This window comes from Diaphorina citri, unplaced genomic scaffold (genome assembly GCF_000475195.1).
Source record: "Diaphorina citri unplaced genomic scaffold, Diaci psyllid genome assembly version 1.1 scaffold105, whole genome shotgun sequence".
Classification (NCBI taxonomy): Eukaryota; Metazoa; Arthropoda; class Insecta; order Hemiptera; family Psyllidae; genus Diaphorina; species Diaphorina citri.
The window spans coordinates 277238-300275 of NW_007377542.1; the positions used below are offsets into that span (position 1 = coordinate 277238).

Sequence of the window (23038 nt, forward strand, 5' to 3'; positions counted from 1 at the left end):
ATCTTTAGGCGAAAGTGTAATACCAAAAATTTGAGAACTCGAGAGTTCAGGGGAGAACATTTGGCGGCGGAAAAACCGCCAGAAAACGGCCGAAAATTTCGAACTTTCGTCAGTTTTTAGTCCGTCCTTCCTTTGTTATTACTAATAATAAAAGGTATAGTGGACGGACTATTGTATTCGCTTCGGTGTCGTCTGTCAGTCGGTCTGTCGTATTTACATCTTGGATTGGCATAATAAAAAGCCCTTTTACTTGAATATAGGTATTGGATTGACACAAAGTAGATATCTACATATAGCTTATAGCCTATATTTATTTCCCTAAACATTGGATTGTATTAAGATTGTAAATTTAATGAGACTGATTACCTATGTATTTATATTTAACTCTTGGATTGGCATAATATGTAAATATATTGGATTGACACAATGTAGGTACTTGTCTATGTATATGCAACTAAAGGGTGTCCCAATAAGAACGCAAGATTTAAAACGGTCATAACTTTGTTATGACTTTTGTTTCATTCTGCCCATTCTTTGACAGATTGATTGTAAACATATTAAAATTAGTAATCATGAAGTCTAAAAGTGTTCAACAACACGTTAGCACAATAAAATGGACACATCATCACTTTTGCGCGAGAATTTCCCTAGTCGAAATCGTGTCATTTTCCGTTTTGGTGAGGAGAAATGACCTTCATAATCATGTAATTTTACCCCGCTAGACTTCTTTCTGTGAGGGTATCTGAGGGTATCTAAACCCACAAGCTTTGATGCATTGAAAGGTGAAATTGAAAGTTGCATCAACGAGATACAGCCTGATTTCCTCGAATTTGTGATCGAAAATTTTGTCAAACGGGAACGAATGTACCATCAAAGTCGACAAAGTTATCTGTCTGATTATTGTTCCATATAAAATTTCAGAATGTTTACTTCTCAAATAATCTAAGAAGTCTATTTTTTTCCACGGAGAACCATGCTTTAACAATCGAATCTTGCGTTCTTATTGGGACACCCCTTATATTTACTTACCTATAAGGATTGGCATACATATTATAAAGCTAATGATACTGATGATGAATCATTAGAACTCGAGGGCACAGGGATTTCTTTCCGGGTTTTCTTCAGAACAGATCAGCCAATCACGTGTTTCTGATTTCATTATAGGTTTATACAGGGTGTTTAATTGTATATCAGGTACATCTATTATGTAGGTAATTATTTTATTATGTAGGTATATCTAGATTACGATGACATAAGTTGTAAGTATGTATTTTCTTTTCGGAATTTTCTCTCTTCTGAAGCTCGTTTTGCATCTTTTAATGTGATCTGTAGGTATAGGTATCTGTATCTATATATAAAAAAAAAAAAAAAAAAACTGTATCTACTTATTAAACATAGAAAATCCTTGTTAGATGACTCCCTATCAGTAAGTCACCTACTATGTAGGTATATACTCGTATAGCTATGTACCTTTTGTACACAATTCAAATTTTCATTGTAACTGTGTAACTCATGAGTGGTAAGCTCCCAAGGTGTGTCCACACATAGTCGACGCCGTCAATCGAAGGTCGAACGACGCGACGAGGTGAATCTATGTTGTCGAGGTAGTGTTCGGTTTCAGTCGACGTCAATGGACCATCGATCTCAATCAGCCCTAAGGGTAGTTACTTTGGGTTGACATTTGTAGCCAAAACGGCTACAAAATTTTTACATGTTTGTGCACATACGTTTCTGCGCAGTTCTTTCTGCTCCTCCGCTAGCGCGCTTGCATAACGGCGCTACCCAACGGACGAAAAAAACAACTGCGTAAAGTCTGACGTCACACATATTTGAACTCTTTCATTAGAACGGAAATTTTTACAATGCCCTTCGCACTCAACCTTTGCTATTTCTTTAAAAAGGAAAATTTCAGGCTGGTCTACTCCCAGTTTAAAGTTCCTCAGCCAGACTAAACTGGTCTACTCCCAGTTTAAAGTTCCTCAGCCAGACTAAACTGGTCTACTCCCAGTTTAAGTCCCCCAGCCAGACTAAACTGGTCTACTCCCAGTTTAAAGTTCCTCAGCCAGACTAAACTGGTCTACTCCCAGTTTAAAGTCCCCCAGCCAGACTAAACTGGTCTACTCCCAGTTTAAAGTTCCCCCAGCCAGACTAAACTGGTCTACTCCCAGTTTAAAGTTCCCCAGCCAGACTAAACTGGTCTACTCCCAGTTTAAAGTTCCTCAGCCAGACAAAGCTAGTCTACTCCTTGCTTGAAGTTAATCAGCCAGACCATCCCAGCAGGATAAACAAGGTATATATTCTATTCTACTTATAATGAAGTGTTTGATAACGATTTGACCCTGACAGCAATCATCAGATAAACCAAGTTTGCCCACTGAGTTATTTCCTTCACACCCTTACCTCTAATAGACTTGACCCATCCGAACCAATTACTCTATGCATAATGGCAGGAATCCTTCAAGATACCTAATGAATATCCATGAGATCGACATTCTAGCACTTGCCCTGTGCATTGGCCGACCTGACGACTTTGGTCGATTTTAATCGATTAATCTCAAACGACTAATCAATTATTATTGCGGTTTCAGGCCTCTGTGGCCTAGTGAGTATCACACTAGGCTTGCGTTCTGAGAACGAACATTATCTTTTTAAAATAAAGTCCGGCCCAGGGGGGAATCGATGCCGCGACCTAGCGTTTACAAGGCAGACGCGCTACCAACCAAGCTAACTAGGCTGGCGGACAAAAGTTTTCTTTGCAAAATATGGCATAGTTTTGCCATTAGTAATCCCAATTTCCCAATAAATCGCAAGACGTCAGAAGCTGTTGACGTACCAAGAACTTGGCAGCTTAGTGACAATACTCTGATTGATTTAATGCTTCAGTTCATCAGGTCAGCAGCTATATCCATCCTTACCTAGATTGAGGAAAATTAGATGTCAAAATACCTACTTGGGTAGGTACCTAGGTATGTCACATTTTCATGCAGAAAATGTCACCATGGAAAATTAAAGCGTATAAGTAGGTAGTTACCTACAATTCTGCAGGTGCAATAGGGAAATAGGCCCAATATAGGTAATAATGTATTACGTACCTATCTCACGTGGCTAAAATCTCCATCATACAGAATTCCAAAAACCCAATAGCTCACGTAAGATATCTGCCATATTTTTCACATTCCGTCAGTATCTATCCAATATTGAGGAAATACTTGGGTATTAAATTTCTTCCCATGAGATTAACGAGGAAAAAAATCCCAGTTTATGGTCGCTAATTTGCCATCACATGTTTGTTTTGGATTTGTTTGTTCCATTATTTGTTTTGGATGCAGTGGCGTAGCGTCCATATAAGGCGTGTATGGCGGCCATACACTCGAAATTTCAGTCAAATACCCTTAAATATTGACTTTAAATAAATAGATTCTACTTATAATGAAGTGTTTGATAACGATTTGACCCTGACAGCAATCATTAGATAAACCAAGTTTGCCCACTGAGTTATTTCCTTCACACCCTTACCTCTAATAGACTTGACCCATCCGAACCAATTACTCTATGCATAATGGCAGGAATCCTTCAAGATACCTAATGAATATCCATGAGATCGACATTCTAGCACTTGCCCTGTGCATTGGCCGACCTGACGACTTTGGTCGATTTTAATCGATTAATCTCAAACGACTAATCAATTATTATTGCGGTTTCAGGCCTCTGTGGCCTAGTGAGTATCACACTAGGCTTGCGTTCTGAGAACGAACATTATCTTTTTAAAATAAAGTCCGGCCCAGGGGGGAATCGATGCCGCGACCTAGCGTTTACAAGGCAGACGCGCTACCAACCAAGCTAACTAGGCTGGCGGACAAAAGTTTTCTTTGCAAAATATGGCATAGTTTTGCCATTAGTAATCCCAATTTCCCAATAAATCGCAAGACGTCAGAAGCTGTTGACGTACCAAGAACTTGGCAGCTTAGTGACAATACTCTGATTGATTTAATGCTTCAGTTCATCAGGTCAGCAGCTATATCCATCCTTACCTAGATTGAGGAAAATTAGATGTCAAAATACCTACTTGGGTAGGTACCTAGGTATGTCACATTTTCATGCAGAAAATGTCACCATGGAAAATTAAAGCGTATAAGTAGGTAGTTACCTACAATTCTGCAGGTGCAATAGGGAAATAGGCCCAATATAGGTAATAATGTATTACGTACCTATCTCACGTGGCTAAAATCTCCATCATACAGAATTCCAAAAACCCAATAGCTCACGTAAGATATCTGCCATATTTTTCACATTCCGTCAGTATCTATCCAATATTGAGGAAATACTTGGGTATTAAATTTCTTCCCATGAGATTAACGAGGAAAAAAATCCCAGTTTATGGTCGCTAATTTGCCATCACATGTTTGTTTTGGATTTGTTTGTTCCATTATTTGTTTTGGATGTGTTTATTTGTTTGGTTTTCTGCTTGTGTTTGGTGCAGTTTTTTTCTACCCCACCCCCAAATTATTTGCTTTACTTTTCCACCACCCTTCTTCCTCGTCTTTTCCCGTATTCAGACGGGGTCGGCGTTTTCGCAGGCCCCTCAGTCAGCTAGGGTGATTCTCATTTATTTCTTCCCATGTTCGTTCCCGGTAATCTCATGCGAGAAAATATTCAAGTTGGCAACCTCTGTGATGTAGTGGTGATTGAGATTAGGCGGTCGCTATGCGCAGTTATAGATATGTCATAGCTACTCATTTTCCTCACGAGGCTGAGTGGGCCCCGCAACATCCAGTCACGGGGTCAATCATTTGTTTGATACAAATTTCTTGACCCTGGCCGGGAATCGAACCAGGGTTTCCCGCGTGCAAGGCGAGTGCAGTGACCACTACGCCATGGGAGCTGACTACGATAGTAATGATAGGTAGGAAAACGCCTAGCGCTTACAAGGCAGACGCACTACCAACTAAGCTAACTGGGCTGGCACTTAGATGTTTAATTGCACCCAAAATCTCTATACATAGTCCCACTTACCTAAGTCCTACTTACCTTTTAGGTAAGTCCTAGGTACTTAAAACTAATAGACCCCGAAAAAACTGAGTTTTCCCAACTATAAGTATCAGTACCTGATGCCCAGATCTTTTTGAAGTCTCGTGTGATAACATGTGTGTTAGCTGTACGATGATGCCATCATTAAAACGATGTATAGAGAATATTGGCAGGAATGTTAATATAGGCAGGTACTAACTTATTCTTACTAGGTACACTTATTATTCTAGAATGATTATTATGCTTGTAGACATGTAGGCACAGGGATAATTTTGACATCTATGCACCTAATCATCAAGGATAAAATAGATATTGCAAATCAATTAATGGTACCTAACACAGATTAATAGATCCATATAAAACAGTTACCTATTGCATAATGTTAATATACTTATTATACATAGTAGGTATGATTATTTTGCTTGTATAGAATTGTAGATATTGGGTTATGTAGGTGCAGGGATAATTTTAACATCTATGCACCTAATCATCAAGGATAAAATAGATATTGCAAATCAATTAATGGTACCTAACACAGATTAATAGATCCATATAAAACAGTTACCTATTGCATAATGTTAATATACTTATTATACATAGTAGGTATGATTATTTTGCTTGTATAGAATTGTAGATATTGGGTTATGTAGGTGCAGGGATAATTTTAACATCTATGCACCTAATCATCAAGGATAAAATAGATAGTGGGAAGGTAGGTAGGTACCTAGTTATACTTGTCTATGCCAATCCATGAAGAGCATGGATGATGGAAATTAGTACCCTACACGCCTTACACTTGAATTTAGACCACGCTACGCCACTGTTTGGATGTGTTTATTTGTTTGGTTTTCTGCTTGTGTTTGGTGCAGTTTTTTCTACCCCACCCCCAAATTATTTGCTTTACTTTTCCACCACCCTTCTTCCTCGTCTTTTCCCGTGTTCAGACGGGGTCGGCGTTTTCGCAGGCCCCTCAGTCAGCTAGGGTGATTCTGAATTAATTTCTTCCCATGTTCGTTCCCGGTAATCTCATGCGAGAAAATATTCAAGTTGGCAACCTCTGTGATGTAGTGGTGATTGAGATTAGGAGAATTTTTTTACTCTTGTTCTTCTTTTAATAGTTTAGTCCACACGACGAAATCTCCCATATTCTGAATTTTTTTCAGAATTATCCAAATGACAATAATATATTGTCTGTGTAAATTTACAACATGTAGTTATTTTCGTGTTAACGCGCCACAATAAATTAAAAAAGAAAAAAAAAATGTAGGTACCTATCTACATGAATACAAGTAGGTACTTGAAAACAAGCTTCTGTGTTTTATTTTTATTGGTGTTATATGTTGTAGGTACCTATCTACATGAATACAAGTAGGTACTTGAAAACAAGCTTCTGTGTTTTATTTTTATTGGTGTTATATGTACGAGTATACCTAGGTACCCATGTAGGTATTATTTATCTATATGTATCAACAATTAATAATTGTACATTGCCCACGCTTTATAAAATTATTATTTTATAACGGATCAAAACTCGTTTTTAGAAAGATATATTATGCTGTTTTGTCAAAAGGTTATTTTCCCTATGCAGAAATTAAAATTGGAAATCCCCAGTAACTCTTTCTCTATATACCTATCAACTGGATTCTGGCAAAGAAGAAAGAGCAAACCACTTTATCTCTTCACGTGTTTTGTGATCTTCTTCTTCTTCTTCTTCTTCTTCTTCTTCTTCTTCTTCTTCTTCTTCTTCTTCTTCTTCTCCTTCTTCTCCTTCTTCTTCTTCTTCTTCTTCTTCTTCGTTCTTCTTCTTTCTTCTTCTTCATCGTCTTCGTCTGCCTCGTGTCTAAGCAGTGGGTAGTAAGTAAATACCGTCAGTGAAGGACCAAACCCTGTGAGTCATAGACGACGAAATTCTCGCCCTTTTTTCTCGACCCAAGGGGCACCCAGTCGAATCCTTGCAGGGGGGGGCCGAAAAAGTGGTAATACCAGTGACTAATAAGTATTGTAGGTAAATATTGACCCCACGAAGGTGGGCTAGGTATTGATACTTTGTTTTATTTTGTTCTTGCAAGGGAACACGGGTTTTGCGAAATAACGCTGTCTTCCTATGCTACTCTGCGCCAGCCTAGTTAGCTTGGAAGCAAGCACGTCTGCCTTGTAAGCGCTATATCGTGGGTTCAATATCCGGCCGGGTCGGATATTGTCCTGAACGGATAAGGTTCGTTCTAGGAATGGCTTTCCCCTATCCTGTCTTCCTTCTCTCTTCGTTTTCGGGACGAGAAGACCTCGGCAGTTACAGGTCCCTCTGTCAAACCTCTTGAAAAAAAAAAATCCCATGCTACAATGATAAAGCTCACACTCTGGCCAGAATTTGAGTCGGTTCAGCCAATCCTGATCTTATGATAGAGGAACAATAACCGGTTAAAGCCACTCGGTCACGTGAAAATTGCAGTAAGTTTTTTTGGTGGAGATGCCAAAATCACCAATTCCTACATATATTGAGAACTTGAGAAGTGACTGTTTAGGAAACTTCAAACTTCGAAGAGCTTTTTCATCACTAACATTAATCGGTATCACCTAATATCTACCTATATGATTTCGATTATTCTACGATTGCACATTACAGTCATTACCTATTTAATTGTTGCATTTTTATCGTTACCATCAACTTACATTTGCATCACTTTTATTGGCGAGGAAAATGCGAGCTACACCTACGTTTTATTAAGTAAGCACATAGCTAGGTATTAAATGTATCTTTAAAGGAAATAGGTAAGTAATGGGTGTGTAAAGGTGGGTATGTGCCTACCTTAGGAATACACCAGTAAAGTTGCTTAATAAACGACAACGCCCAAGAACCATTTTGCTGACTTTTCAGGAGAAGAAAGAAAAACTGATTCACCTAGGATGGTGCTGTTTTTTTTTTTTTTTTTTTTTTTTTTTTTTTAAGTAATTTACGGGGTGGGCGATTTTTCTGGTGGTCGTTGTGAGATCCCAACGCTAACACCAGAGGTCGATTAATTTCTTAATCCGCGGTTTTCTTGCAAATGTGACGACGCAGTAAAAAAAAAAAAAAAAATCTGGTTTGAAAGTCACACGACTTTCTTTATCCTATTCTTCGGATTCCGAAATCCACCAAAAAGGGGCCAAAATGTCGTCAACCATTGCACGCATCTCAACCAAAAGTTTCGTGTTGCATCCTGGTCACATTTGTAGACAACATACAAGATACCGTTCTCGAAATAATGTTTTGTTTACACACAGACCTATGGCTGAAACTTTAGATTACTTAGGCTCTAGGGACCTCAAATCGTGTTTTGGCACTAAAAACTTACCATCGAAAATTTTGTCGATTACATTACTGTCCTTATTATAGGATAAGGAAAGTAAAAACCTCATTTTTTGAAAAAATAGTGGATATACTGGATAGGCGCTATTGTTTCTAAAACATCTAGAATCAATAAATCAGAGGAATGTGAGCTTATAGGTCTGGAATACAAAACAGCGATGGGAACTTAATAATTCACAATCAAAGTTGTCATTTAATGTGCTTGTATTCAATGTCAGAATCTGCATTATGATCATTATCATTAGAGCAAAGATCAAGATAAGATGCCTACACATTTTATAGCTCTGGGACTCCGACCAAAAAGGAGGAAAAATAAAGCTCAAAGCTCATTTTACAAACTTGAAGCTAATGAAGCTATATTTCCTTGCGACTTAAAGCTATTTTCGCCAGCCTAGTTAGCTTAGTTGGTAGTGCGTCTGCCTTGTAAGCGCTAGGCCGCGGGTTCGATTCCCGCCCGGGGCGGATTTTATCCTGATGGGAAAATGTTCGTTCTCGGAACGGCTGGCTTTCTCCTGTCCTGTCTTCCTTCTCTCTTCGATTTCGGGACGATAAGACCTTAGCTGTTACAGTTCCCTCTGTCAAAACTCTTTTTTTTTTAAACCTATTTCTTGCTGTGTTCACACATACTTAGTTGACGGCCGTCGACGGCCGTCGATGGATGTCGACTGAAACCGTTCTTAAACCTATTTCTTGCTGTGTTCACACATACTTAGTTGACGGCCGTCGACGGCCGTCGATGGATGTCGACTGAAACCGTTCACACGGCCTTCACCTCATCCTCCGCCTCGGGCGAGAATTGAACCCTCAACCTAGCTCTTACAATATTTTGTTATTGTCTCTTGTTTTAATTCGTAAATCGTCAATTTATTTGTGTTAAAGCAGAGAGAGCCTTTTCACAAGTTTTATGGATACTCCAAGTGCCTCTTTACTGGTAATGTCGCCACTATTCGATTAAAGTAGCTACTCAATTGTCCTCACGAGGCTGAGTGCACCCCGAACTCCAAGCACAGAGCCGAAAAAACTTCGACCCTCTTGAATATATTGGATTGACACTAAGTACATATATATAGCATATATTTATTTACCTACTTATTTTCCTAAATATTGGGTTGATATTAAGATTGTAAACTTAATGAGACTGATTACCTATATTTACTTAGGTACTTATGTAGGTACCTATTTACATCTTGGATTGGCTGCTAGGAATCGAACCATGGACTTCCGACGTGCAAGCCTAGTGTGATACCCACTCGGCCACGGAGGGTGCTTCGTCTTTTGTTATTATTTTAAGATTATGTATTTATTATCGTTATCAATGACATTGATACGTACAAGCCATGACCTTGTTGTTCCCATGACAGAATAGTAAGTTCAACACATCAATGAAATTACTTCACATGGTGCATAGCGTGCCTTACTATAACTAGATAACTAGGTACCTACTTACTATGTTTTTACTATAACTAGCAACTACTATGTAAGTATGTATTCTTTAGATACCACATACCATGATAATAAGTCTTATTCAACATAATACATATCAGCATTAATAATTATTATGCTACACTACATCCGTATGTATACATATGTAAGTATAGGGAGGTATCTACATAGGTAAGTTTATGTAATGAAGTACCTATGTAAATTCATGGACTTCATAATTACCTATGTTTCTTCTTTTTACTTTTTTGTCCATTTTGAATTATTACCTATGTACCTATTACAAAAATTCCCAAAAGGGACTATCAACACAATAGGTAGGTACATGCGGAAAACTTAAGTTATTTTCCTCATTTAAAATTAAGTCAAAGTTCCAGGAAGCGAACAAAAGAAGAGATAACGTAAAATATAAATGAGTGTTTTACACAATTTATTCACAATTTTCTCGTTTCAACGATATTTGCATATTTGTCAGACTATTCAAACCAGAGCTTAAAGTACCTATAGGTACTTGATTATTTCTTATGAGAAAAGCGGTAGCCTTCCTTGTAAGATATTCTATTGTGCTAATCCTAGGACCGTCAAATGGATGTGAACATACATATGTAGGTAGGATGGTCGTATTATTTCCTCGTTTTATCGGTAGCAATTTAAAGTTTTTCAAGCCAGTCTAGTTAGCTTGGTTGGTAGCGCGTCTGCCTTGTAAGCGCTAGGCTGCGGGTTCGATTCGCGCACGGGCCGGATTTTATCCTGAAGGGATAATATTCGTTCTCGGGTTGGCTGGCTTTCTCCTTTCTCCTATCCGTCTTTCTTCTGGTTTCGATTTCAGGACAATAAGACCTTAGCAGTTATAATTCCCTCTATCAAAAAAAAGTTTCAAGCGTGTTTGGCTGGTAGACTTCAAACACGGAGGATACGATCCTGAAATTTCCTTTGCTTAATTAAAGAAATAGCCACAAGGTTGAGAGCAAAAGGCAACCACCCGTAATTTTTTTGTAGGCAAAAAACCAAATGTCAGCCCAAAGCAATCACCCTAGCTAGGGGCTGATGGAGAGACTGACGAAAAACTGTTCTTCATCAACTTCTGTGACCACCCTGTTTCTATTCTGTTTCAGATTTGCAGCGCGTGGCTCATTTTTACAATCACCCTGTACATGACGGTTCATCTCTTACAATGTCGACTATTAGGTAAGTAAAACAGGGCCGGGGGATTGGGCTCCCCTGATTTTAATCTTGGGCCTCCCCTCCCCCCTCGATATAATCCTAGATGTGGTCCTGATCCTGACTCTATCTTCTTCTTTAAGTGCTTATCCGATTTCGGATGTTTGCGATCAAGACGGCTATCTTTACTTTGATGGTTGCGATTCTGAATAGTTCGTTGGATGACTCTTTAGACTAAGACACTAGGTACTGGGGGCCGCAGACAGGCCCTTTATCTGAGTGAGTTCTTCAGCTCACTTGAACCACTAGTAGGTTTTTTTTTATTTATTATTTTTTTTTTATTAATTAGTATTTTACCGCCTTTTTTATTCCTTAGCAATGAAACAACTGCTACATTAGACGCATGTGGTCTGTGTCGTAGCATGCCTCTCATCAGATGAGCGAGAAGAGACACACTACTTCCCATGGTTTTAGTATTAGAATATTAGATTAACCTTTTTCGCATGACTTTTCCTAACTCGTATTCATTCATAATTCATCTACTATTCCGTAACCTAAAACCTACTGATGATGCCTACAGACGCTCACAGATCGCGCTCCGCGCTGAACAGGATGGAGTTCATGTACCATTACAAGGACAAGCACAGTTGCCAGCGCGAGTGCATAGAGGGCGACACCAGAACGTGCACCTACGATTTCCACATTGAATGGTACTACACGATGAGTAAGGCCTGCTACGATTGTCCGTTCAATGTGACAGACTGCGGCCGTCTCCATTGTATACCGGCCGATGGGGTGAAACGGGCCATCACGGTGGTCAATAGACAGCTCCCTGGGCCGGCCGTTGATGTAAGTGTGTTTCGGTGTTAAGGGGCTAGCGGGTTAGTTCATGATTGGGAACTTGGGTATTAAAGGGTTGATTTATATTATTATTGGGGACTGCAACGAGTTTATTATTAATTTTTTTTTATTAAAATGTGTTGATAAATTTATTTATTTTTCTGAGAAGCTAATCACCTTAGCTGCTGCCTTCACTGCCCTAATTAGAAGGGCTATTCCCCTCCAGTCCTCCCCTAGTAATGAAACAACTGCTACACAAAACTGTGTCCACATCGATGTCGACTGAAACCGTCCACTCTGCCTTGACAACATAAATTCACCTCGTCGATCAATATCGATCGACGGCCGTCGACTATGAGTGGACACAGCTTAAGACTCGTGTGTTCTGTGTCGTACCGTGTCAATCCCGTGTACTCTAATCCACTATCTCCTCCATCAGGTCTGCGTGGGGGATCACGTGATCGTGAACCTGCACAATGGACTCATGGAGGAGTCGACCAGCATTCACTGGCACGGGCATCACCAGGTGGATTCTCCCTACATGGACGGAGTGCCTCATCTCACCCAGTGTCCGGTACCACCTCGCTCTACGTTCCGATACAAGTTCAATGCGGACTCCCCCGGCACGCATTTCTGGCACTCGCACACAGGTAATACATACCTATGTACATATTGTACATACGTATACACTTCGGAAAACTTTGTCATATATATAAAAAAAAAGTTGCCAGCCTAGTTAGCTTGGTTGGTAGCTGCGTATCTGCCTTGTAAGCCTTGGCCGCGGTTTCGCTTCCCGCCCGGGGCGGATTTTATCCTGAATGGATAATGTTCTTTCTCGAATCGGCTGGCTTTCTCCTATCCCATCTTCCTTCTCTCTTTGATTTAGGGACGATACGACCTCAACAGTTACAGTTCCCTCTATCGAGCCAAAAAAGGTAGTGTAGAATGTTCTCGAAATTAGATAGATGTCACAGCACTTTGAAGAAGCATGAAACTGAGTGCTTCTACGGTGAAAGAAGTCTGGATGAATTAGATCATCGCATCGGGAAAATATTCCCTAATTTTCTGCCTAATGAACACAGTTTCTGCCTAATGTCTAAAAAAGTGTCCACACATAGTCGATCCGCCGTCGATCGACATCACTTGGTGTCGACTGAACCGTCTACCTCTACACTGCCTCGATAACGTAGTAAAGTTTCTCCTCGTCGATCGACGTCCTGTCGACTATATTTGGGCACATCTTAATAGTTTCCGCCCATCCGCCCAAAGATTCACAGTTTCTTCCTCGGTCTTCCACAGGTTCTCAGCGAGGGGACGGCTCATTCGGGGCGTTCATAATTCGTAAGCCCCGCCCCCGCGAAGTCCACGCCCCCCTGTACGACTTTGACCTGCCCGAGCACATCATGCTTATCACTGATTGGTCGCATGTGTTGGGGGTGGAGATGTTTAACGCCCATCATCACGCGGATGGGGACAACAAACCGCCCACCATTCTCATGAACGGAAAGGGGCGATTTAAGGAGTTCCGGAGCAACGCAACCGTGACGTACACACCCATGGAGGTGTTCACCGTGAAACAGGTGAGAGATTTGTCCACACATAATCGACCGTCCCGCCGTCCATAGATGTCGACTGAACCGTCCACACTGCTTCGAACGACGGCTGGTCGAGTATGTTTGGCGACACCTTTAGAGGTTTGATGGAAGTACTGCTGAGGTCTTATCGTTCCGAAATCGAAGAGAGAAGGAAGACAAGATAGGAGAAAGCCATCCGTTCCGAGAACGAACCTTATCTGTTTAGTGGAGAGACTTTAACGAATCCGTAAAAGAAATCTTGATACCAAGAGTAAGGGATTTGGATGCTCAAAATTTTCGGAGTCTGCCCATAAAGGAGTAACAAAAGGTCGCCCCCCTAAATACGGCCGCCTTCCATGTACCTAAATAATCATTTCCATCGATTTTTCATCTTTCAGGGGCACAGCTATCGGTTTAGGATCATCAATGCGGGTTATTTGAACTGTCCCATTGAGCTTTCCATTGCCAACCATACTCTGACAGCAATCAACTCTGATGGAGGTGACATTAAACCTATCTCAGGTATGTATGTCAACTTAGAGAGAATTGTGTATGGTCCCGAAATCGAAGAGAATTTAAGAAATAAATAAATGCCGTTTCTTTGTGCTCATTGCAGCATTGTAGGATTTTCCAAATAGGTATCTCAATAATCCAGCGCCCTGGCATCAATCCAGCGCCCTGGCATCAATAGATATGCGCATTTACATTACACAGCTACTCATTCTTCTCACAGAGATGAGTGGGCACCGCAACAGACAGTCACGGAATCAATCCTTTGCATTATACAATTTTTTTTGACCCCACCGGAAATCGAACCTGGGTCTTCCGCGTACAAGTACATAATGTTTTTTTTTATTTTTAATTATTTTCAGTGGGTTCAATAGTGAGCTATGCGGGTGAGCGATGGGACTTCATCCTGAACGCCACTCACCATGTTGGCAACTATTGGATCAAAATGAGAGGCCTGATGGATTGTGACGAGAGGTTCACCAGTGCGTACCAGACTGCCGTGCTACGATATGAGGGAGCACCGGATGAGAGTCCAGCGGGCGAGGTGGACTATGATGCCACCCGGACTAGTGGAACGGTGAGTGGAGGAATAGACCGTTAGCGCTTAGCGACAACGACGGTTCTAACCGTAAAGTCATATCGTCAAGCAAAAAAAAAGTTCAGGAAGGAAATCTATCGTGAGATATAACTTCGCACAATATTAAGCATCACTGAATAGAATTTCGTGGGATAAAAAACTTCTTTTACCGCTGGCGCTGTGAAGGATTTCTTCTGTGCACTCTTTGAATGCACCTCAACTCTGTCTGCTGATAAAATTTATTTATTGACGTGTTCTTCATGAATCTTTAGCATCAACCATTCCAATATCACAATCTGCCACGTTTTCTCCTCCATAAGGCCAGCCATAGTCAGCCACTGAAGCTCCGACTATCTCACAGACCTAGGTCGAAGCGTCATCCGCTGGTATAAAAATAATAATGTTGAAGTTGAATGGAAGAGTCCTTTGACCTTCTCAATATTCCGACAAACGTTATTCCCTCTCTCAGGCACTCTGGAACTCCATCTCTGGTCGTTCACGCCGCATTTGTTCCCTAACACCCTTTCTCTAGGGGACCAAAATGTCTTGACGAGATTCCCGTTTTGTTCCAGGTCTTGAATCCTCTCAACACGCCCTCCAGACAGGCCAAATCCACTCTGATCTCGGAACTGAGCACGGTTCACTCCGCATCCTCAGATGTGCGACTGCAAGACCGCGCCAATCTCACGTTTTACATTTCCTACGATTTCTATGAAATCGACAACCCCCACTTCCACCTGTCCACATTGTATGGCTTCGATGAAGGTAGGTGGATGATTTCTAAGTTTGTAGAGGAAACTGTAACTGAGGTCTTATCGTCCAGAAATGGAAGAGGCAAGGGACAGGATAGGATAAAGTCAGTTGTTCCAAGAACGAATACTATAGGATAAAATCCGCCCCGGGCGGCAATCGAACCGGCTTCGTAGAGCTTACAAATCAGAGCACTACCTTCCAAGATACCTAGACGTCCTAGACTGGCTAAACGCAGTATTGTTTTCTTTAAGGTGCATTCAAACATAGTCAACCGGCCGTCGATAGTCGTGGAGAATCTATGTTGTCGAGGCAGTGTGGACTGTGGACACACCTTTAGGATAGGTACCTGCATAAATAGACGTTGCGCGACTTTTAGTTTTGTGGAGTCGTGCGAAGTCGCCTAAAAATTCAAACCCATGAAAATGATAGAGACCCCTCACACTAATAAAGTTGTGCGAGACTTGGGTCTCTTAGACCTAGAGTGTAAGAGACCTCAGGCTACATGCCGCCTGAAATCCAAAGCTATGAAAATTATAGATCTCTAGGAGACCTAAATCGGTCAAATTTAGTTTGAGAGGTCTGTATCATATTCATAGATTTGGATTTTCAGGCGGTATAGCGCGACTTCCCGCTACTAAAAGTGTCGCACTTACGACATCACAGGACGTTTTGACCAACATTACCCATCCACTAATTCCCACGATGTCCCTCTTACAGTCAAGCGGCTGGAGAAGGTCCGTACACCTCAGCTGAATCATCTCTCCTTCAGATTCCCCACATTCCCTCTTCTCTCCCAGCGAGATCAAATAGATGAGAGTACATTCTGTTCCAATCTCACCACTGACAGGTGTGCGGATAGCTATTGTGAATGTACCAATGTGGTAAACGTTCCTCTGGAGTCTGTGGTGGAACTGATCATTATCGATGAAGGTATGTGTTTGTTTGGGTGCAATAGTCCTACTACTGGACTCCGCACACAGGAATTTCATCAGCCAAGACCCCCGTTTCAATGTAATGTGTATAACTGAACCTTTTGGGGGAAAAAGACACGTTTTGTGAGTGCCCATGGAATTTGGGGGTACGGTAAGCTTAGTGGTAATGCGCTTGCTTGCCATAAAGTAAGGTTCCGGGTGCGAATACCACCATCGACAAAAAATTGTACCCGTTTTTCCATTGCAAATATTTCAACTGGTCACTTTCTGGTGTTCTGATGTTGGCCCAGAACGGTCCAGCACCTAAATATGGGAAGTATTGTGTCGCTTCTAGCCTAATCTGATGAGAGACATACTACGGGCTGGGCATGCTACGACAAAGACCACACGCGTCTAATGTTGTTTCATCTGAAACAAACAAGCAGTTGTTTCATTACTACGAAATAAAAACGGTGGTAAAACACTCGTCTGTGTTTTTGAGGTTGTCTGTCGCCCCATTCTTCCGCTGTTTCTTCACCAATCTTTATGTGAACTATCATAAAAGACGATCGCTTTCCACTTTCCATCAAATTATAAATAAATTATATCAATAAAGAGGTGCTCTATTAAACTGTTGATATAATGGAGCAACTTGTTCTAAGCTGACAATCTAAATAAAGCTGTTTCTAGTTGTTTCATTGCTACGAAATAAAAACGGCGGTGGAACACTCATCTTTTAAACACTAAAAAAACCCACTAATTACACTTATACTTATCCCTACAGGTGTAGCATATGATGCCAATCACCCATTCCATCTACACGGGCATCCATTCCGTGTCGTAGCCATGGAGCGTGTGGCTAAGAACATCACGCGACAAGACGTCATAGATATGGACGCCAAAGGGTTAATTCGGCGGAATCTGAAGGACGCCCCGCTCAAGGATACGGTGACCGTGCCTGATGGCGGCTTCACCATCATTCGATTTCACGCGACCAACCCTGGTAAGTTTTCAGTTCTCTGAGGTACTCCTTCTTCTTCTTCGCCTTTTCCCATGTTCAGACGTGGTCGGCGTTTTATCGTCAGGGGATTGAGGTAAAAGCAAGCATGTGTCCCGTTCCCTCCCTTTCAATCACCCACCACGGGGTGTATAGAGGAAGGACTTCACTAATTAATATCCTCTTTTCTTCCCTCACAGGCTACTGGCTGTTCCATTGTCACATAGAATTTCACGTAGAGACAGGGATGGCTCTGGTATTCAAAGTGGGAGAGCACGAAGACATGGCTCCAGTACCCAAAGACTTCCCCACTTGTGGGGACTACTACAATGTCGACTCTGTGGAAGATGAAGACAACGAAATCGGAGAGATTGGGGAGAAGAAAGAAGTAACCACCCAGGGAAGTGTAGCTGGAGATGAAATTATACCGGGATCGGATGATCTGGATAAGAAGGTACAATATGAAGTGATGCCAACTGATGACGTTCGTGTGAACACAAGCGATGAACACGTAGATATCGTTCATGGCGTAAACACAACTCCTGAGCATGCGCACACAAGTCATAGCCATGTAAACACAAACGGCGAACGTAACATCCATGGGCACAACACAACCCGAGTAGGTCCAAACACAACCCTCACTAGTCACAAGGGCCACTCTCACTCCCCACACATCCCTCTCAGACCAAACACTGCTACCAACCACGCTAACCCTGCTACTGCTGACAGTGTCTACGAAGGCAACAAATCCAAAGACAAAGTCAAATATATCCAAAATGAACGGACTAAAAGTCCCGCTAACAAGTTGGATAATTCGGGGATTGTCGTAAACCCAACTTACGACGTCGTTAACGACAATAACAACGAAGACAATGATCTCAACACGTTCGTCCCGGACGGTTCTATCTTGTCAGATATCGTCCCGGACGGTTCTATCCCGGAAGAACCGTACCAAACCGAGGTCGAATCAAACGACATCCCCATTCGGACGGCTCACAAGGAAGAGTTGAACGATAATATTTTGAGTCGAATCTTCCGCTCTACGCCAGGTAGTTCGGACAGAGGCTCCGTCATGATGAGACCTGCCTCACTTGTCCTGGCGGCCATTTCTATTGTGATAATCCTAGCTGTAATTATATTCGCACTGTACAAAGCCTGTTCGTAAATAAATTTGTGTATATTTTATGGTCGGGGCTACACTTGGAGATAATCAATGATTTCTCAACCAATCACACGGTTAGCCCGGTGCTAACGCGCTTGCTTGCCATGCAGAAGGTCTTCGGTTCGATGCCCTTCATTGACAAAAAATTGAACTCGTTTTTCGATTGCAAATATTTCAACGGGTTATTTTCTGGTGTTCTCGTGTTGACCCAGTACCTAAATGGGAAGTATTGTGTCTCTTCTCGCAAATCTGATTGGAGACATACTACGGGGTGGGCATGCTACGACACAGACCACATGCGTCTAATGTAGCAGTTGTTTCGTTGCTACGAAATAAAAACGGCGCGGCGGTGAAACACTCAACTTTTCTTTTCTTTTTTAAAGTATGGTATGCAGCCTTTTTAACGTTGATCAAAATTTTTGAATTTTGATTGGTTGGTTGATACATTAAAATGACATGACATTCTTTTATGACATTCCTGTGTGCGAAGTCCTTGATTGATAAATTTAATCTTTGATTGGTTGTTAACTTTAATCGTTGATTATCTCAGAGTGTGGCCCGGGTCTTAATGTAGTTATTTGTATAGACTTCCGTGTTGTGATTTTTGTCAGGCAGGTTTTGTTTTCAAGTCTAGTTTGCAGTCAATATCATGATCATGGCAATATCTACGCTGACATTGGCAGAATAACCCGAGGCCGATAGACAATGTGATCGAGACTATCAATGAACGTAATTTTACTATCTAGGTCCGCATCAATGAACTTGATTTTACTATCGGACACTGTAGAGTGTAGGTTCTGTTTTGTAAACAATCTTGAAATGTATTGTACGTAGTCCTTCCTTGGCAACTAGTGACTACTCATTGTTTAGCAGGCAATCACCTGGTAACTTCTTATTGTTCAGTGGACAATCACCAAAAGTATGTACTCTGATTATTTATTTCAGACCTTGGTATTCTGGGAAATAGTCAAAGGGTGGGTTTCACCAATCTTCTTTTTGGCCCCTAACAACCTGTCAGCTTAACAGCCCTGTTGAGCCTGATACAAATTAAGAGGAAGCCTGATACAAATCCTGTTAGCCTACAGACTGTAGGCTTCACAGGACTTCTAGGGGATGAAAAAATATTGGTGAAATCCAAACAAAAGAACTTACTAGTCACAAAAGGTGTATATAACATTTAATTTTGTGTTGACGCACCATAATAATAATATAATAATAATAGTAATAGTGCTTATTTATACTGCTCGCATAGGACTGAAAAGTCCCTTTACTCCAGCAGTAGGCTACTACTATTATTAATTTTTGGACTTTTAGCTTCTGATCTGAGATGTAGTAAGAAATAAAGATTTATTTATTTTTGTGTATTTATTTGGGAACTACATCTTCAAAGGGGATGCCTATTTTACACGATTGAAAATTCACAAACGCTTGGCGGATAGAAATTTCAAGGGAAAAAAAAGCTGAAAAACTCCCTTTACATTACCTACCACCAGTCTCGGGAATAGAAATTAAACAGTCTTCTCGAATTAAAAACCTTAAAATTATCAGTCTTCAAAGGGAGTTGAACAACCTTTTGCGAGTACGAAAAATGTGATTTAAAAGAATCCCTACCCAAAATAAAGGGATTAATTATTTTAAGGCAGTACTTGATCCCTTTTGTGGCGTCCCTTATTGTTTAGGACTATTGAACTGGCCACAATGAAGTAAGTAACAGAAGTAAAGATACCCTATGTAACACGCCTAATAAAAATTGTTCTGGTAGCATAATCATTACAACGTAACTAACACATCACGTAATCAAGTCAAGTTCATTCCCACTTTCACTTGAGATTTTATGTTCAATAATAGTAGAAATGACATGAATGAAGGCATAAAGTATCATCTCCTGGTGTCAATGTTAACCTGTAGGTCAAGTGTATGCAGACAAACACATAGGCCTGTCTTACACGGCCTTTTGTGGCGTCCCTTATTGTTTAGGACTATTGAACTGCCCACAAGGAAGTAAGTAACAGAAGTAAAGATACCCTATGTAACGCCCAATACAAAATTGTTCTGGTAGCATAATCATTACAACGTAACACATCACGTAATCAAGTCAAGTTCAGTCCCACTTTCACTTGAGATTTTATGTTCAATAATAGTAGAAATGACATAACATGAAGGCATAAAGTATCATCTCCTGGTGTCAATGTTAACCTGTAGGTCAAGTGTATGCAGACAAACACATAGGCCTGTCTTACACGGTCGGATAATATTGAAGCAAGATGTTTTATTGTAATAAAATGCGTAATTGTCAATTATAAATTATATTATAAAGCTCTCTTTTGACAGTCAATTGGTCTCAAATTATTGAATTAAAGCCATTACTGGTCAGAAAAAATATTGAACGAACTCTGAATATTGAATTTAAGAATCAACAATTGCCAGCCTAGTTAGCTTAGTTGGTAGTGCGTCTGCCTTGTAAGCGCTAGGCCACGGGTTCGATTCCCGCCCGGGGCGGATTTTATCCTGATGGTATAATTTTCGTTTTCGGAACGGCTGGCTTTCTCCTGTCCTGTCTTCCTTCTCTCTTCGATTTCGGGACGATGAGACCATAGCAGTTGCAGTTCCCTCTGTCAAACCTCTTTTTTTTTTAAAAAAAAAAAAGAATCAACAGTTGAATGGATAAAAAATATTGACATTTTTCCTTAGTAGCTGTTCAACCTTCGGCTTCGATGAAAAAGGACTCTCAGGATGAGTTGTGCAAATGTAACAAAACAAATGTTTCGAATATTGGGCAACTTTCAAGATAAAACCATTACATACTAAAAGCCAAGAAGATGTTTCAAAGCAAGTCTGGAGAGTAAAACAGTTGCTGGACTGGTGCAAAAACATTTCTGGATTGTTGAGAACCAATGTTTCTCCTGAAAATGTTGCTGGTGTGTACAAGACATAAGAATGATAATTGTAGTTGCTATATCCATCAAAAAAGGCGAATTGCTTCAATATTATCCATCGTCTAGTACAAGGCAAGACCTTACAGTTTCGTATACTTTATTACACGCCATGTAGAATGAGGTGTTTTGTCCCTGATCATTCCAAATAAGTTAATACGTCAAATACACTTAATCATGCATGAATTTATAGCTCGATTTCACCCACAACCGCAACATTTTGGACTCGAGATTTTGGCCGGAGGTGGCCGACTTTTTGGCCAACCCTCTGTCCTAAAGCAGTGTCCACATATATTCGGCGCCGTCGATCGATGTCGAATGAAACCGTACAATGCCTTGACAACATGGATTTACCTAGTCGACCGACGGCGTCGACTGTGTGGACACAGCTTAAAATCTCATATCCAACGATTACGATAAGTGGGGGGTCTTCATTTTCCAATAGTGCACAATCTTTCAATGCGGAAGGTACTCTTTACTTTTGATACGTCAAATCGGTAGTCCCTTATGTATGGTTATAAGTTTTTGTAGGGTATTTTTCAATCGGGACTTTTCAATCTTAGTTGAAGGTAAAAATTTAAGGGAATAATTTTTCGAATGAACACTGAATTTATTTCAAATTATTGTAGGTATCAAGCACCATTGCTCACCACAAATATCGTTTCCCAAATAATGAACCGCGCTCAATTTTATGACTTGGAGTAGAACGTAGAACCACCAACCTCCAGATCCAAAATCCACCGCGCTAACTACCACATTTACATTTAGGTATGCTAACGACTGAAAAGACGGGAGCCACCTAGTCGACCGACGACGTCGACTGTGTGGACACAGCCTAAAATCTCATATCCAACTGTTACGATAAGTGAGGGGTCTTCATTTTCCAATAGTGCACAATCTTTCAATGTGGAAGGTACTCTTTACTTTTGATATGTCGAGTCCCTTTTGTATGGTTACAAGTTTTTGTAGGGTATTTTTCATTCGGGACTTTTCAATCTTAGTTGAAGGTAAAAATTCAAGGGAATAATTTTTCGAATGAACACTGAATTTATTTCAAATTATTGTACGTATCAAGAAGCACCATTGCTCACCACAAATATCGTTTCCCAATTAATGAACCGCGCTCAATTTTATGACTTGGAGTAGAACCACCAACCTCCAGATCCAAAATCCACCGCGCTAACTACCACATTTACATTTAGGTATGCTAACGACTGAAAAGACGGGAGCCCACTATATTCTTCTAAAGACGGGATTCGAACTCAGTACCTTTCAAGAGACACTCCAACCGAGTCGGAAAATAGAAAGATTGTGCAGAATCAAATGAAAAGGAGTGTTCATTTAGTTCAGATTTTTTTTAAAAACGTAAATTGCTACGTATGAAAGAATAGCAAAGATTCAAAATCATCATTTGTAAATCAATATTGCAGGCAAGTACCTAAAAACGTAAATTGCTACGTATGAAAGAATAGCAAAGATTCAAAATCATCATTTGTAAATCAATATTGCAGGCAAGTACCTTTCTGAGGGGGGAAACTGTTCGGAACGCAAGATAAAAGAAAACCGCGGACATTTCCAGAGGTCATTAACGCCGAAATTCTGGTCCGCAAAGTTAGTTACATGACAAACAAAAGGATGACAAAGATTTGACAAAGACAAGCCATTGAAATCTTCAAAAGTTTACTATGTAAACTTCTTCCATTTCGCGTTTATAAATATATACATTTTATTTGTTATTAATTTCAAATACGTACTTATGTACCTACAAAGGTATAAAATTAATGTCTTTTATTTTGCGTTCGAGCT

The 23038-nt window shown here is 40.6% G+C and overlaps 1 protein-coding gene and 1 long non-coding RNA gene across 2 annotated transcripts in view; one reads left to right on the forward strand and one right to left on the reverse strand.

Annotated features, from left to right (window-relative positions):
* The window catches only part of LOC103524561 (laccase), a 31028-nt gene extending 12534 nt beyond the window's left edge, over positions 1 to 18494 (forward strand). Inside the window, exons 2-11 of the mRNA XM_008489589.3 lie at positions 10930 to 11002; positions 11556 to 11824; positions 12255 to 12465; positions 13115 to 13395; positions 13788 to 13911; positions 14262 to 14476; positions 15049 to 15241; positions 15947 to 16159; positions 16925 to 17143; positions 17338 to 18494. Of these exons, the coding sequence (XP_008487811.1) occupies positions 10930 to 11002; positions 11556 to 11824; positions 12255 to 12465; positions 13115 to 13395; positions 13788 to 13911; positions 14262 to 14476; positions 15049 to 15241; positions 15947 to 16159; positions 16925 to 17143; positions 17338 to 18302 (2763 nt within the window). The 3' untranslated portion in view covers positions 18303 to 18494. The remainder of the gene's footprint in view (positions 1 to 10929; positions 11003 to 11555; positions 11825 to 12254; positions 12466 to 13114; positions 13396 to 13787; positions 13912 to 14261; positions 14477 to 15048; positions 15242 to 15946; positions 16160 to 16924; positions 17144 to 17337) is intronic.
* Positions 18495 to 22309: 3815 nt separating this feature from the next.
* On the reverse strand, positions 22310 to 23038 carry LOC113465431. The gene is made up of 2 exons (XR_003390151.1): positions 22752 to 23038; positions 22310 to 22670 (listed from the first exon to the last, which is right to left on the reverse strand). It is a non-coding gene; the product is annotated as an uncharacterized LOC113465431 (long non-coding RNA).